Below are 16,282 nucleotides of genomic sequence, written 5' to 3'. Positions count from 1 at the left end.
CCTTTGTGATTCTGGGGTCATTCTTAGAGAACTGGGACAAAATTTAAGCTTTATTGTGAAGAGCCAAATATTGAAAAGGGGGCGAACCCTCTCATATACGTAATAAAAATATAAAACAATAGAAGTTTACTACGTAAGTTAATTTATAAGTTACGTAAATTTATCACTAATAAAAACTAATTTATTACTAATAAAAATCTATCTCTAATAAGTTACGTAAATTTATTACTAATAAAAACTTTCAAAAAAATGAAAAGCTCTAGTTGCCTTTTTAAGTAACCAAAATTGAAGGGCAACTAGGCCTTCTACCACCCTTTTTCTTATCAGAATGGTCAGATCGAAACTATGAGGAAGTCATTAAGCCAAAACAAAATTAATGTGCAAGTTTCGTTTTAATTATGCATGTACGGTGACCCAAAATGAAAACAAGCATTAATAAGAAAACGTTCAGAAATTAAATAAAAAAAGCTATTTCAACTGAAAGTAAGTTGCGACATTAAAACTTAAAACGAGCAGAAATTATAGTGTATATGAAAGAGGTTTACCCCTCCTCGACGCATCGCTCTTTACGCTAAAGTTTTTATTGTTTTAAAAAGTAGAGTTGTGAGAAAAAGTCCAACTGTAGCGTAAAGAGCGAGGCATTGAGGAGGGGACAACCCCTTGCATATACGGAATAACTTCTGTTCAAGTTTTTAATTCGCTCCTTACTTTCAGTTGAAATAACTTATTTTTTTATTTAATATACAGGAATGAATCATTTTGTGTCAAGTATTATGGTTTAATATTCATTGTACAGCCAGGGTAGGGGATGCCTAATGCTAAAGAAGTTCATTTTTACCCACCAGTTTTTACCTCTTCCTTGATTTTTAGATGTTATCTTAGGAAATTAAAAGGTTACCCGAATTATAGATAAAAAAATGGAGGTTTAACACTTAATTTTGAAGTTACTTTCTTAAAAACAGCATTTTAGAACATATAGAGTAAAAAATGTTATAGAAAACATATTATATAGGCTCTTAAAATATAGAACAAATAGATAAGAACTCAAGATATCACTTTAATATTCAAAAATATACATTAACAGGTTTCTAAACTATAGAAAAAGTAGGTAGAAACTAAAGATACCATTTTCATGTCCAAGTTCAATAAAATATATTTCTTTGTAACAAAAGACCAGAAAATTATTGAAAGTCGCAAAGACAATGCTAGTCAGAAATAACAAAAAGCTACAGATAATAGAAATAAAAAGAAATAGGGAGAGAAGGCCGGGGTATAAAAAAAATAGAATGAAGAAGAAATTTGCATTTTTAAATACAATGGAAATCTTAATATTGAATTTGTCAGGCTATAGATTAAAAACACTTTTTCTGAAGGGCTATGTAGAAAAATAAAATCTCAACTGAAAATATACAATTTTGAGTCATAAAATTTAACAGGAATAAAAAAAAATTAACTCTTTCAAATAAAAGTAAGGAGCAGCATTAAAACTTAAAATGAACAGGAATTAATACGTCTACCAGGGGGTTTGCCCCTTTGTCAGCACCTCACTCCTTATGATAAAGTTCGAATTTTACTCTAGTCCTTTGAGAATAACCCCTGAATGACAAAGGCCATTTAATTAGAATAAATAGCTCTTTTAAAAGTACTAAAAAACTGAGGTGTAAAGAGAGGTATATTGACGAGGAGGATGAAACCGCTTATACACATTATAATTTCAGTTCGTTTTAAGTTTTATTGTTGCTTCTTATTTTCAGTTAAAAAAGACTTGTTTTTTTATTTAATTTCCGATGGTTTTTTAAATAATACTCTATGTTAAGTAAAGCATGTAAAAATCCTCCCATGTAACCCCCTCCCATGACCACTCCTACTAAAAATATACCCCTGAAAACTTCTGTATACTTCCCAATAACCAATACTACATGTAAATAGTGAGCAACTAATCATATCTTGCAGTCCTTCCCCTGGAGACTGTGGGAGACTAAGTCATCGTCTAAGACATAGTTTACCGATTTTTTGACTATAATGAACAAAGTGAGTATCTTAAATTGTATTCGGTGACATTGGGAAAAATGAGCCTGAGAGGGGGCCTAGTTGCCTTCCAATTTGTATGGTCACTTTAGAAGGGCACTATAACTTTAAATTTTCGTTCAAATGAGTCCTCTAACAATATTTTAGGACCACTAGATCGATAAGATCATCCCTGGGTGAAAAAAAAGTTAAAAAAAAAACAAATAAACATGCATCCATGATCATTGTTCTGGCAAAAAAAAATCCGTATTTTTGCGTATAGGAGCTTGAAACCTCTACAGTAGAGTTTTATGATACACTGAATCTGATATTGGGATTTTCATTAAGATTCTATGGCTTTAGGTTATTTTTCTTTTTTCGGAAATAAGCGAAATTTCCCCAGGCTCTTCCTCAAATGTGAGATTTTGACCAAAATGTGAGACTTTGGCGTAAACAGCTAGATATTTTGAGTCGGAACCCCTCTTATATAAAGTAGTTTTTGTTCTTTCTAACTTTTATTGTTGCTTTTAAATTTTAGCAGAAATTTATTTTTGTATTTAATATCTTTCTAGAGATGTTTTTATTCCAAAGCTTGTAAAAATCAACATTAAGAATGATTATTTAAATAAAATTATCGATTTCAATTCATTCCAGGATGCCCACCTTTCCTCTTTATAAAAGTCACCCCCCCCCCTGAAAACTCTTTCTGGATGAAAACTTTTCCACAAAACGTTCATACTAGTTTAAAATCCTCTTCTCCTCTTGACGTTATCCCCAGACAATTCTGTCCTTGCTAAAAATTTTCCCTTGACAGTTCCCTCTAGAAAATTATCTTTGCTTTAATAAAAATATTTCTCAAATAATCCCCGGAATCTCTTTTCCCTTCTTGATGGAAATTCTCCTAGCAATCATCCCCCAATTTAAACCCTCCCCTTGCCAATCAGTCATATATTCCAATTCAAATAAAATAATATATTCAGAAAATTGACAAATATTACTACCTATCCGGTTTTCCAACCACACAAAATTACGTTATCATTAGAAAATTCCTTCATTTAAAATCCTCCAGTGTAGTCTCCTTCAAGAACCCCCCCTTCTGAATAATGTATTTGTAAAGTAATTAAAGTAATTTTGACGGCACTAGATCCTTAAGGTCCATACTGGCAATGCCTACTCCCAAGGGATTGTGGGGGGCTAAGGAACCCTCAAAGACATGGTTATTAGATTTTTCGACTATATAGAACTAAATGACTGTTCCAAAATTTTGGTTGGATGATCTTTTTTCGGGGAAAGAGGTATGAGAGGGGGGGGGGACTAGCTTTTATTTAATTTATTTGATCACTTAAAAAGGGAACTGAGGCTTTTGATATGTAATCAAATGAGCTCTCTATCAGTATTCTAAGACTGGTTTGAGACTTATACCCAGGGGAAGACAAAAAAACATAAAATAAAAAATAAATAAAAAAGCTTCTGGGATCTTCTTTTTGACAAAATATAAAAAATTCCACAATTTATACATAGAAGTATTATACCTGTAGACCAATATTTTCTGATGTGCTAAATTTCATTGTTTAATTTTTATTTGGACAACTTGATTTTTTGCTGGATAACATTGTCCAACTTTTGATCTTAACCAATTTTATACTGACTTTTAAAGGGTAATATTACAATAGATGAATTTTATCTACTTTGAATTATAATTTCTATGGTTTATCTATTGTTGTCGAGCTTCGTTGTACCTGGTTTTTATGTTTCTCAGATTTTTGGTAAATATTGAGCCTTATCACTCCATACATACAGTTTGCTATCACGAACTGTTTGATAAGCAAAAATATATCTAATATTATCTTAATTTTCCTTATAGCGACTATACTAATAAAAAACGAAAAAAAATTATTTGAAAAAATATTCTCCACAATAAGTTTCTGAAAGAAATGCAGAGCTCCGTTAAATAATATTTGCAGAAATAAATATAAATAATATTCTTGGTGTAAAACTACAACAAATGACCATATTAAATAAATAAACCCAAAACAAACTGATATTAAAATAAATTATCGAGTTAAACAAAAACAAAAATTTCAAAAACAAAATATGAGCCTGAAAGGAGAGTCAACGAGATTTGTCTATTGGGGATTAATTCTTCCACTGATCTTTCTTGGAATTTTCAATTAGTTTAGTTTTTTTTTTCTTAATAATGTACAAGAAGTTGTTTTAATCTATTGCCTGAAAACTGTAATATTAAGATTTGAACTTTTACGTTTTGTCTTTTTTAGACTACCTCTCTACCACTTTTTTTTTGTCTGACTATTTTTGTTTCAATGCCATCTCTATATATATCCTTAATTTTGAGTAAACTTGTCTTTGCAACTGTCAATACTTTTTTGTCCTTCTTTGAAAAGCAGTATTTTGTCTTACATGTATATAAAAGCGATATCTAGATTTTTTGACTAGTTGTTCTATAGCTTAGAAACCAGTTTTGTCATATATGTATTTTTGGTTGTGAATGTGATATCTTGAGCTCTGCCTCTTTGTTGTATTATTTAGAAACCAGTTTTAATGTATATTATGCTTTCTATATTAGTTTTTACTCTATAGGTTCTAAAAAATGATTTATAAGAATGTAAATTCCTGTTAAAGTATCTACTTTCTTTCTTGTGATCTATTGTTAATGTAACTTTTTTACTTATTCAAAATAACGTTGTACCATCCGAGAAGATTTAAAAAAATTTGAGTAAAGATGATCTCCTTGAGGATCACTCGTCCCTTACCAAACCTATAAAATGAACCACAAACCATAATACTTGACGCTCAAACATTTGTTCTTATATATTATATTAAAACAGAATCAAAAGAGTCTAATAAAATACTAAGTAAATTACTAAATTAATTACTGTAATTGTTTTTAATTTTTTTGATCGTTTTACTAGCTATATTTTTTAATAAACTTTGTGACTCTTTAAATTCAAATGCAAATTTAAACTCCCTTTGAAGACCAAAACATAATTTTAACTTTTATGCAGAAAATATATATTTTATTCCTATATTCACGGCATCAGGCACTTAATGGTATCTGATATACCAGTATTCTATTCCCCGGTTTTGACAACTTGAGGTTTTAAATGCCTGTTCTACATTCTTCTGAAGTAGTCACAAAAATAATATTCTGGAAAAAACGTCCCCATGAACATCGTTGCAGATAGAAGTGCAACGCCGGATGCAGCTTTTTCTCAATAGCTCGGTTCTTGGCATTCCTCGTTTAGATAATTAGATCGATCTCTTTACCTTAGGGTCTGCCATGATGGTTGAATGAAGGGGAGAAAATGTGAGAGAGCTTATATAAGGGAGGAGAACTCATTTAATATTAGAAAAAAGTAACCGACACTACTACAAACCTTTCATTTAGAGGGTAGAGTTAGTCATGTGTAGAGGTGTAGCTCACCTTGTTTTCCATATTCTGGATCTTTTAGAGTTGTACTATGAGTAATTTAAGGAATTAAGCGTATCGAAGATATTTTATCTTCTTTGATACAAGACTTCTAAAGTGGGATAATTGGGAGGGATGGATTCTTATAGCAGAACTCACTCTGAGTCAGCTTTGGCAGGAGTAATTTCTACTATTTTTTTTTAATCTTTGTGGATTTTACAAAATTATTTTGAAAAAAATAAATAAAACAGCCGAATAATAGCTCAAACGATGGAAGGTTAATACTGTTTATAGGAAGTCTCATTCTTTTAAATCATGTCTTAGATCCTTTATAGTAAAACATAATACAGAAAACATATTATTTATACAAACTGTTTTCCGAATAAAACAACTAATAGGTAAAAACTCAAGATATCACTTTCAAATTAAAAATATAGATTGTATAAAACTTGATCCTAACCTATAGAACAATTAGTTTAAAACTCAATATATCACTTTTGTATCCACGTATGACCAAATAATGTTTTTTTTTTAACAAAGGACAAAAAAGTATTGAAAAATACAAAGACAAAGTTATTCAGAAGTAACAAAAAAGAAAGAGATAGCAAAGCGACAATAAAGAGGCAAAGACAAAATAAGAAGAGTAAGAAAACAGAATTCAAATCAACCAAAAACACGCAACACTGAGTGTAAGGAGCAATATTTAAAATGACGAAGAATTTTCTCTCTGATTTGGACTTCCCCTTCCCACACCTTCTATCTTTAAGTTATTTTATAAGTGCTGCAACTAAGCTTCTCATTACAAATGCATGGCTAATGTGCTTTAGGATTGTTTTTTTAAAGATTTGGACCTAAATGTTAGACTTTGGTATTTTCAGCTAAAAAAGGGGAAGCAGCGGTTAGCCCCCACCCCCTTTATAAAATAGATTCTGTTTCTCTTAAGTTTCAATGCTAATTTTCACTTTTAGTAGAAATTGTTTTTATTTCCATTCTATAGCTTGTAAAGATCAATACTAAAATTGTAACTTGATATAAATTGTTAATCTCCAATCGTGCCAATGAAAATTCCATCTGTGTGAATAATTTTCCCACGAGATATTCACCCAAGCTTAATTTTTCTTCTCCTCTAGAAGTTTTCCCCAGACCAATCTGTCCTCGCAATATTCTGTTCTTGACAATTCCCTCTAGAAAATTTTCTTTGCTTTCATATAGTTTCTTTTTATTTCTGATTATTTTTTAGATGCTCTTAGGAATCTCCTTTTCCTTCTTGAAGAAACATCAACAAGTTATCATCCCAACCCCCTTCCATAGAAACTCACCCTTGAACATTAGTTATATATTAACAAATAATAAATACTATATTTAGAAAAGTGATAAATAGTACTTTTTATCCGGCTTTCCAACCACACAAAATTCCCTTCCCCTATATGAGCATTCCTCAGTGAAAAAATTCTCTTTCCTCTCCTCCCCCGAGAAAAATCCTCGACCCCCCCCCAAAAAAAATATTTTTTTGCTATAAAATAATTTAAGTAAGTTTAATGGCACTAAACCCTAGAGGTCCCAAATGGTGATACTTTCTCCCATTGAACTATTAGGGGTCAAGTAATACTCTAAAACATTGTGTATTGACCTTTCGACTATGTTGAATAAAATGGCTATTCCAATATTTTCATCGGTTGTTTATTGATGGTGGGAAAATAGAGAAGTGGTTGGGGGGGATCTAGCTGTTTCGCAGTGTATTTGATCAGTTAAAAAGGAAACTAGGACTTAAGATTTACAATCAAATGAACTCATAAAAATGAAAATATTTCAAATATACTTTCTTTTTAGAAAAGTACAAATTATGCTATTTTCTTCAAAGAGGATGCAAATTTGCATTTGTATTTAAAGAGTCTGATAGTTTACAAGAAATACAGTTAACAATACAACTCGAATAACATCAAAATTGGTTTTTAAGTTACATTGACACTATAAGTATAGACCCCCTTGATTTTTGATATTATAATATACAGGAATAAATCTTTCTGTGTCAATTATTATGTCTTTATTTTCATCGTTTAGCCGGGGAAGGGGATGCCTAATAGTAAAGAAGTTCAGTTTTACCCACCATTTTTGAACTCTTCTTAGATTTTAAAACGTTATTTTAGAAAAATAACGTACCCAATAATAATACCCAAATAATAGATCCAATAATGGAAGTTTAATATTTGTTTTGGAAGCTATATTCTCAAAAATAACATTTTAGAACGTAAAGAGTAAAACATGTTATATAAAACATTTTATATAGGTTCCTAAAATGTAGATTTTATCACATTAAAACGACACTAAAACTTTTAATTTCCGTTCTAAGAAAACCTCTGGCATTATTTTCAGACCACTGGGTCTATCTCAAGATATCACTTTCATATTCAAAATTATACATTGTATTAAAAAAGGCTTCTAAACTCTAGAAAAAGTAGGTAAAAACCAAAGGTTTCATTTTCATATCCACGTGCAACAAAATATTTTTTTTTTAACAAATGACCAAAAATCATTGAAAGTCGCAAAGACAATGTTAGTCAGAAGTAACAAAAAAGGTACATATAATAAGAATAAAAATAAATAGGGAAAGAGGGCTCGGGTCTTAAGAAAATATAGAGAAAGAAAGAAATTTGCATTTTTAAATAAAGTGAAAATATTAATATAGACTTTGTTATGCTATAGATTAAAAAAACTTCTTCTAAAGTATTATGAGCATCATATTATATCTAAAGAATGAATATTGAGTAAAAGGAGTTACATTAACAATTAAACAGAAAATGTTAATTTTCAAAACAAACTGTTTTTGTTTCAACAAACGTAAGGAACAACAATAAAACTTAAATTGAACTGGAATCATAATGTATATGAGGCGATTGTCTCCTCTTCAATACCTTGCTCCTTACGCCAAAGTTCGAAATTTGTTCCAATTCTTTAAGAATAACCCCTGAATAACCCCTGAATTGTCCTATACACATGCTAATATTTGGTGCTTAAAGTTTTAACAATTTGTTTATTTATTACAATAACAAAATTGAAAACATGTCAGATTTATTTTTTTTCAGAAAAGTGCAAATTATGCTTTTGTCTTAAAGGGGGTAAAAATTTGCATTTGCACTTAAAGAGTCACACAGTTTAAAAGAATTACAGTTAATAAAAGAGATCAAATAAAATCAAAATTGATTTTTAAGTTATTTTAACATCATAGGTAGATTCTCTTTATTTTTGATAATAAATTATACATGGATGAATCTTTGTGTGCCATGTATTTTGGCTTGAGGTTCATCGTGTAGCTGGAAGAAGGAATGCCTGATCCTAAAGTAGTTCAATTTTGTTCACCATTATTTAACTCTTCCTAGATTTTACTACGTAATTTTAGAAAAGCAAAAGAGGTAGTCTAAATAATAGATCAGAAAATGGAAGCTTAACACTTTATTTTTCAAAGTTATATTTTTAAAATAATATTATTCATCTTATAGAGCAAGAAATACAATAGAAAATATAATCTGTATAGAAACCCATTTTTAAACTGTAGAATAAATAGGTAGAAACATAAAACATAACTTTCATGCTCAAAAATAACCATTCTGTAAAAATAGGTGTCTTAACTGACGAAAAAGTAGGTAAAAACTCAAGATACTATTTTATTTATCCACGTACAGTAAAATACTGTTTTTGTTTTAAACACAGGACCAGAAAATTAATAAAAGTTGCAAAGACGATTATACTCAGAAGTGACAATAATGGTAAAGAGACTAGAGATAAACAGAAATTGGGAGAAAGAGTAGGTGTCTAAGAAAAAATAAAGAGAAAGAGGAAGATTAGTATTTTTAAATAAATTGGAAGTCTTAATATTGGCGTGGTCAAGCTATAGAGTAAAAATATATCTTGTAAAATATTATGTAGAAATAAATAAGTATCAACTGAAAATACACAATATTGAGTGAAATGAGTCCCTCTAACATTTACTATGAATTAAATACGTAAAAATTAGCTTTTCAACTGAAAGTCATAAGCAAAATTAAAACTTAGACTAAACAAAATTATTACGTTAATGAGTGGGTTTGCCCCTTCATTAATACCTAGATCTCTACGCTAAATTTCGAAATTTGTTTAAATCCTTTAAGAATGACCCCTGAATCAGAAAGGCTGTTTAATTAGAGTAAATAGCTCTTTTGAAAGTACTAAAAAACTTTAGCGTCATTTAGAAAGCGGCAGTAACTCTCCTGTATGAAATAGTTTCTTATTGCTTTAGGTATTAATGCTATTTTTTGGTCCTTTGATTTGAACTAAATCAAGCATGCTCAAAAAGTTGGTTGTAACTTACCAAGGTACTCTGCCATAGAGTAAGACTGAGCCGAACAATTCCTTAAATATGCACATCTTTGTAGGACGAGTTACAGGAAGGGTGTAATTGACATTCATATATATATATATATATATAAAAGATCACATGTATCAAATATATATAAAAAAAGATCACATGTTTTGAAGCATTAAAGCTGATCATCCCTGTATAAGGCCACTATTCAATTTTATAAATATGTATTTCTAGGGAATGAGAGACTTGTTTCGAGTCTTCGTGTTAAAGATGGCTGAATTTGTTGTGCAATCTGTGGGAAAGTGATTGAGGGGGCTTGCAAAGCTATCTCCCATGTTATTTGTCCCTTTCATTGGTGGACTGTTTTTTTTTGGGAAGGTTCTGGAGTAAAAGCGTAAAAGTGCAAATTAAATTCCATGTCTTTAGAAGGAATTGGGGTAAGCGTAAATTATGTCTATTGTTCAGAAGGCATGAGGGTTGACGGCTCTAACCTTTTTAGTTTCTGCTATTTTTGAGTTTAACTCGATTATTTATTGTATTATCTGTTTGATTTAGATATTATCTATTTATTATGATGACTTTTGAAAGTTTTACGCCTGGAAGATTGTTTGACTTTATTGGGACTGCCGTTAGGACAGCCTTCGTAGTACAACCTGACAAGGTGTACTATTTCTTACTTTTTTAAATATAGTATTTATTATTTTGAAATATCTGACTGATTTTTGAGAAGGATGAACGAGGCTCCTTGAAATATATCAGAAACTATAGGAAATATAATAAAATCTATTTGAAAGAAAAGAAAATTTAAGATGGAATCGTCAAGGGAAAATTTTCTATTAAGATGAATTGGTTCAGCAACTCCCAGGTAGAGCACCTAAATTTCACTATGATAAGTGTGAACGGTTGAATATACCTACCTGGGTATGGTATAGAAATACACTATGAGAACTTTTAGTTTATTTCTAAGAACTAGAATAGTCATGGTTTAAAATTGTTTACGCTTCAATCGTTGGAATAATTAGAGAATCAGGTTCTTAGATCATCACTCTATTTATGATAATTATAATCTATAATTATGATTATAAGCTAACTGATTTTCGGCTTTTATAGAAAATGAATATTTATTTCGTGATATTACAGTGAATAGCATATTGAAACATGTAAGTTTCGGATTTTACAGAATCTAACACGTAATATTTTATGTTATCATTTTAGCAAAGTAAAAAAGGCACCCGAATAATTGATCAGAAAATAGAAGGTTAGTACCTTTTTTTTATACGAATATTACATTATTGAAAACAATATTGCAGGGAGTGACTATTGAGTAAAACCTGCTATAGAATATACTTTATGTCTAAAAACAGGTTTATAAACTATAGAACAAAAAGGTAAGGACTCCTGATATCTTGTTCATATTCAAAAATATATATTGTATAAAAGCAGGTTTCAAACAGTATAGAACAAGTAGTAAAAATCCAATATGTCTCTTATTTCTGGGTTCGACGAAATTTGCAAAAATAAAAAACGAGGAAATGTTGAAAAAACAATGAAGTAAAGTCATAAGTAATAAAGATGATAAAGACAGCAGGGAGAAAAAGAATTTTTCGCTTTTTAAAGAGTTCACAAAAACAATTTTTGGTGGGAAGGATTCTTCTTTTCATAAAAATGCAAATTTTACATTTTTTACATAGGAGTTTATTCCACTACAGCAAAGTTTTCTTATATCCTGAATAAGATGGATTATTTTTTATTAGGATCAATTAATTTATTAAGGGTGTTATCTTCCCTTTTCAAAAATTGGGTAGATTTTCTATAGGTAACATTAACCCACCCAACTTTAGATGGTAACTAATTTTTATACCTAACTTTTGAAAGAAAATGTGAAAGTTTTTGAGTTTCATCTACTTTGAATAAGGATCAACATTCAATTCTTTTGATGTATCTAATGTTATCAAGACCCAGAGATTCCAGTTAATATGTTACTCATACTTCTGGTTACTATTTAGCTGCATCAATACTTGCATAAAGTTTGATTCAACTTATTATTTGATAAACCAAAATGAATAGCATATTATTTCCTTTTTTTTTACTTTCGTCATAAAGATTATGTTAATAAGAAAAAACAGGAATTAATAAAAAGAAACTCTGGCTGCTTGAAAGAAATTAAAAGAGCTCTACTGAATCAAAGACGAGTAAGAAATGAGTCATATAATCTTCCAGGCGTAAAACTACCGAAAATCCCCTCAATAAATAAATAAAACAAAAAACAAAAGATATTACAATAAAGAACCGAGTTAAACTAAAAACAAGTAGAAATTAATAGGATTAGACCCGGCAACCATCAAGCCATCTCAACAGTAGACACAATTTGTAATTTGTACTTTACTGATAAAAATAGAATAAAACAAATGAAGGTGAATTTTGTGGTTTATATATATATATATATATATATATATATATATATATATATATATATATATATATATATATATATATATATATATATATTTAACTTAAAATTCACCTTTTTAGACTTAGACTTAGGTCCTCCCACGCCTGAGGGCGCATAAGGCAGCAACAGTGGCTCGCCAGGACGACCTGTCCTGAGCCCTCGACCAAAGCTCCTCCATCGAAGACCTCGCCAGCTTCGCCTGCTTCTCTAACATCCTGCCAACTGTCATTTTGGGTCTCCCTGACTTGCGGAGGCCGGGGGGTATCCAACACCATATGTCATGAGGTAGCCTTCCATCACCCATTCGCACCATGTGCCCCCAATACATCCATCGTCGCTTTCTAATGGTATCAAGGATGGGGGTATGATTTGTTATGGTATAAATCTCATCATTTCTTATTCTCTCAGTCCAATGTATATTCAAAATATATCTTAGGCAGTTATTATCGAATGCCCATAGTCGTTTTCCTAGTTGCGCAGTGATACTCCAAGTTTCACAACCATATGTAAGGACGGAGAGGACATTGCTATTATAAATTCTGAGTTTTAGCTTCTGGGAATATTTACTATTTCTCCAAACATTTCTGAGACAATTGAAGGCAGAGCCAGCCAATGCTATTCGGCACAAAATTTCTCTTTCAGGATTGGCATCTTGCGTAAGAATGCTGCCTAGATATTTGAACTCTCTCACTACTTCAATTTCCTCATTGTTGACCAAAAGTCCCTCAGCTAAGTCAGGAATGACTGCATTTGACATTGATTTAGTCTTGTTAGCGTTTATGGAGAGTCCAACAGCATTTGCCACACGCTCAAGCTCATTTATATTGTGTTGTATATCTTCTGATTCGTGAGCGAAGAGTGCAATATCGTCCGCAAAAACACTATCATGGAGGGCTCTTAGTGGGTTTAATTGTAGACCCCCACTGAAGCTAAATCCACGAAGCACAAAGTCTATGACTATGGCAAATAACAGTGGCGATAGAATGCAGCCCTGCCTTACACCCGACTGAACGGTAAACCAGTCCGTTAGGCCACCCTCGGTTTGTACTGCACACTTAATATCGAGGTAAAGCGCTTTAATTATATTTACAATTTTAATCGGGATCCCGTAATGTATTAAGATTTTCCACACGGTCTCGCGGTGTAACGAGTCGAAGGCCTTGAGAAAGTCAATAAATACTACGAGTAATTGAACCTGCCATTCGTTAGATTCTTCGAGCAGGATTCTCAGGCTAAATATTAGGTCACAACACGATCTGTTTTGGCGGAATCCATGTTGTTCATCTCTCAGAACTTTCTCCACTTTACTTTGAATTCTACTGAGAATAATTAGGCACAAAACCTTGCTGCCTACTGATTGTAAAGCGATGCCTCTCCAATTGTCACATTTAGTCTTTTGTCCTTTTTTGAAGAGTTTTATAATTGCTGCCTTTGACCATTCACTCGGGACTTTTTCATCTTCCCAAATACGTGACAAAAATTCAAACATGGGCACTGCTAGGGCGCTTCTACCACATTTCTACAGTTCTGGGGGTATCCCATCGTTACCGGCTGCCTTTCCGTTTTTCAAAGTCATTAGAGCATCTTTTACTTCACTCAGCAAGAGAGGTTTGGAATATATTCCAAGATCAAACAGTGTTTCTTCAGGGATATTTAAAAAAGTCGTGGGAGGCACCTGATTTAATACCTCGGTGAAATGTTCCATCCAACGTCGGTTTATGTCATCCGTCTGGGTTAATAAGATGCCTTCTTTATTTTCAACTTGGGTTGAAGAAGCCTTCGAAATACCCGCAAGCTCATTCGTTATAGCGTACACAATACGACTATTTCCTCGCCTGGTGGCTACTTCAGCCTGATCAGCCACAGTTTCGAGGAACACCCTCTTATCATTCCTTGTCCGTGTTTTGACTTGTTTATTGAGACGCTTATACTGCGCTTTTAAATCATCCTATTATGCTCATAATCAAAAAAATCTACGAGAATTTTGGCTTCTAACCTTTGATCAATGATATCCCAGGTACTTTCAGATATCCACTGCTCTTTCTTCTTCCTGCTATATCCCACAACTTCTTGTGCCACTTCTTTCAGGGACTCGACGATCTTTTCCCATTGATTATCAATTGACAACTCGTCCCTTAGCATGGAAAATTTATTCGACAAAGTAGATGTATACTTTTGTAATACATAAGGGTCCTGCAGCTTTCTTACATTAAACCTTTTTACTGACCGCTGGGGCTTTATGACAGTTTTCAGTTTCAGCTTAAACTTAGCAACAACAAGTTGATGGTCGGAATAGCAGTCGGTACCTTGAAAGATCCTAACATCCTCTAAACAGCGTCACCTGTGCTTGGAAATTAAAATATGGTCTATTTCATTTCTTGTTACACCATCAGGCGAGTTCCAAGTATATTTATGTATTTGTTTATGAGGGAACCATGATGCGCCGACAATAAGTTCATGAGTCGCACAAAACTCAATTAAACGTACGCCATTATCATTGATTTCCCCCAGTGCATGCCTACCAAGGATAGCTGGGGCATAGGAGGCATCACTTCCAACTTTAGCGTTAAAGTCCCCACACAAAGTCACAATATCATGCCGATGCGCTTCAGCAACAACATTTGACAACACGCGATAAAAATCATCCTTGGTCTGATCAACGGTATCATTGGTTGGGGCATACACAACAATAACTGTCAATTTGGCCTGAGAAGTGGCAAAGCGAGCACGAAAGATTCGCTTGTTAATAGGTTCCCAGTCCACTAGGCATTTTTTGGCCCGACTACTTAATGCCATTCCAACACCTGCCTCTTTTTTAGTTTCAAGTCCAGAATACAAAATATGGTATGTTTCACTATTCAAAGTACCAAAACCGGTAAGTTTGGTCTCAGAGAGTCCAGCAATGTCAATACGGAACTTATCAAGGGTCCTCATAACACTGTTGAGTTTTCCTGGCTGTGTTTCTTGATTAACTGTTCTAACATTCCAGTATCCAATACGAAAACACTCGGTCGTTTTCAAGAACCCTGTCCGGGGTCGTGCGTTAGTCATCATCAAAGAAGAAGTCAATCCGAGGCTATCTATTGCTGTTTCTTGAGTAATCAGTTTTACGGTGGTGGGTTACTAGCCCTCCGACCAACCCTCCTCCTTCTTCCAGGCTTGGGACTGGCTGTTTAACAGGCGGAGTTCATTTTTTATTATATTTTAATCAGTAAAGTACAAATTATTTTCTGGTCTTAAGATGGAATCTTGGTAAGTACAAATTACAAATTATGTCTACAGTTTAGATGGTTTGAAGGTTGCCGGGCCTAATGAGATTAATTTCTGCTTGTTTTTAGCTTAACTCGGTTTTTTATTCTAATATCTTTTTGTTTTTGGTTTTATTTATTTATTGAGGGGATTTTTGGTAATTTTACGCCTGGAAGATTATATGACTCTTTTCCTACTCGTCTTTGATTCAGTAGAGCTCTTTGCATTTCTTTCAAGCAGCCAGAGTTTCTTTTTGTTAATTTGTTTTTTTTCTTATTAACATAATCTTTATGACGAAAGTAAAATAAAAAAGTAAATAATATTCTATTCATTTTGGTTTATTAAACAATAAGTTGCATCAAACTGTATGCAAGTAGTGATACAGCTAAAAAGTAACCTAAAGTCTGAGTGAGATATTAACTGGAATCTCTGGGTCTTGATAATATTAGATACATCAAAAGAATTGAATGTTGATCCTTATTCAAAGTAGGTGAAATTCAAAAACTTTCGTATTTTCTTTCAAAATTTGGGTATGAAAATTAATTACCATTAAAAGTTGGATGGGTTAATGTTACCTATAAAAAATCTACCTAATTTTTGAAAAAGGAAGATAACACCCATAGTAAATCAATTGATCCTAATAAAAAATTATCCATCTTATTCAGGATATAAGAAAACTTTGCTGTAGTGGAATCAAACTCCTATGTAAAAAATGTAAAATTTGAATTTTCATCAAAAGAAGAATCATTCCCACCAAAAATTGTTTTCGGGAACTCTTTAAAAAGAAAAAAATTCTTTTTCTCTCTGC

At 32.1% G+C, this 16,282-nt stretch overlaps 1 protein-coding gene across 1 annotated transcript; it reads right to left on the bottom strand.

Moving 5' to 3' along the window:
• Positions 1-14,562: 14,562 nt before the first annotated feature.
• Positions 14,563-15,276, bottom strand: LOC136041850 (craniofacial development protein 2-like). Its single transcript, XM_065726626.1, has one exon. The coding sequence runs from the start codon at positions 15,274-15,276 to the stop codon at positions 14,563-14,565; it is 714 nt and encodes a 237-aa protein (XP_065582698.1).
• Between the last annotated feature and the right edge of the window lie 1,006 nt (positions 15,277-16,282).

This window comes from Artemia franciscana, unplaced genomic scaffold, assembly GCF_032884065.1.
Source record: "Artemia franciscana unplaced genomic scaffold, ASM3288406v1 PGA_scaffold_46, whole genome shotgun sequence".
NCBI classification, from domain to species: Eukaryota; Metazoa; Arthropoda; class Branchiopoda; order Anostraca; family Artemiidae; genus Artemia; species Artemia franciscana.
This window is presented reverse-complemented; position numbering and strand designations above follow the sequence as displayed.

Bases quoted from the DNA above. Each gene is read 5' to 3' on its own strand.
- LOC136041850 (XM_065726626.1), bottom strand. From the start codon at position 15,276: ATGACTAACGCACGACCCCGGACAGGGTTCTTGAAAACGACCGAGTGT.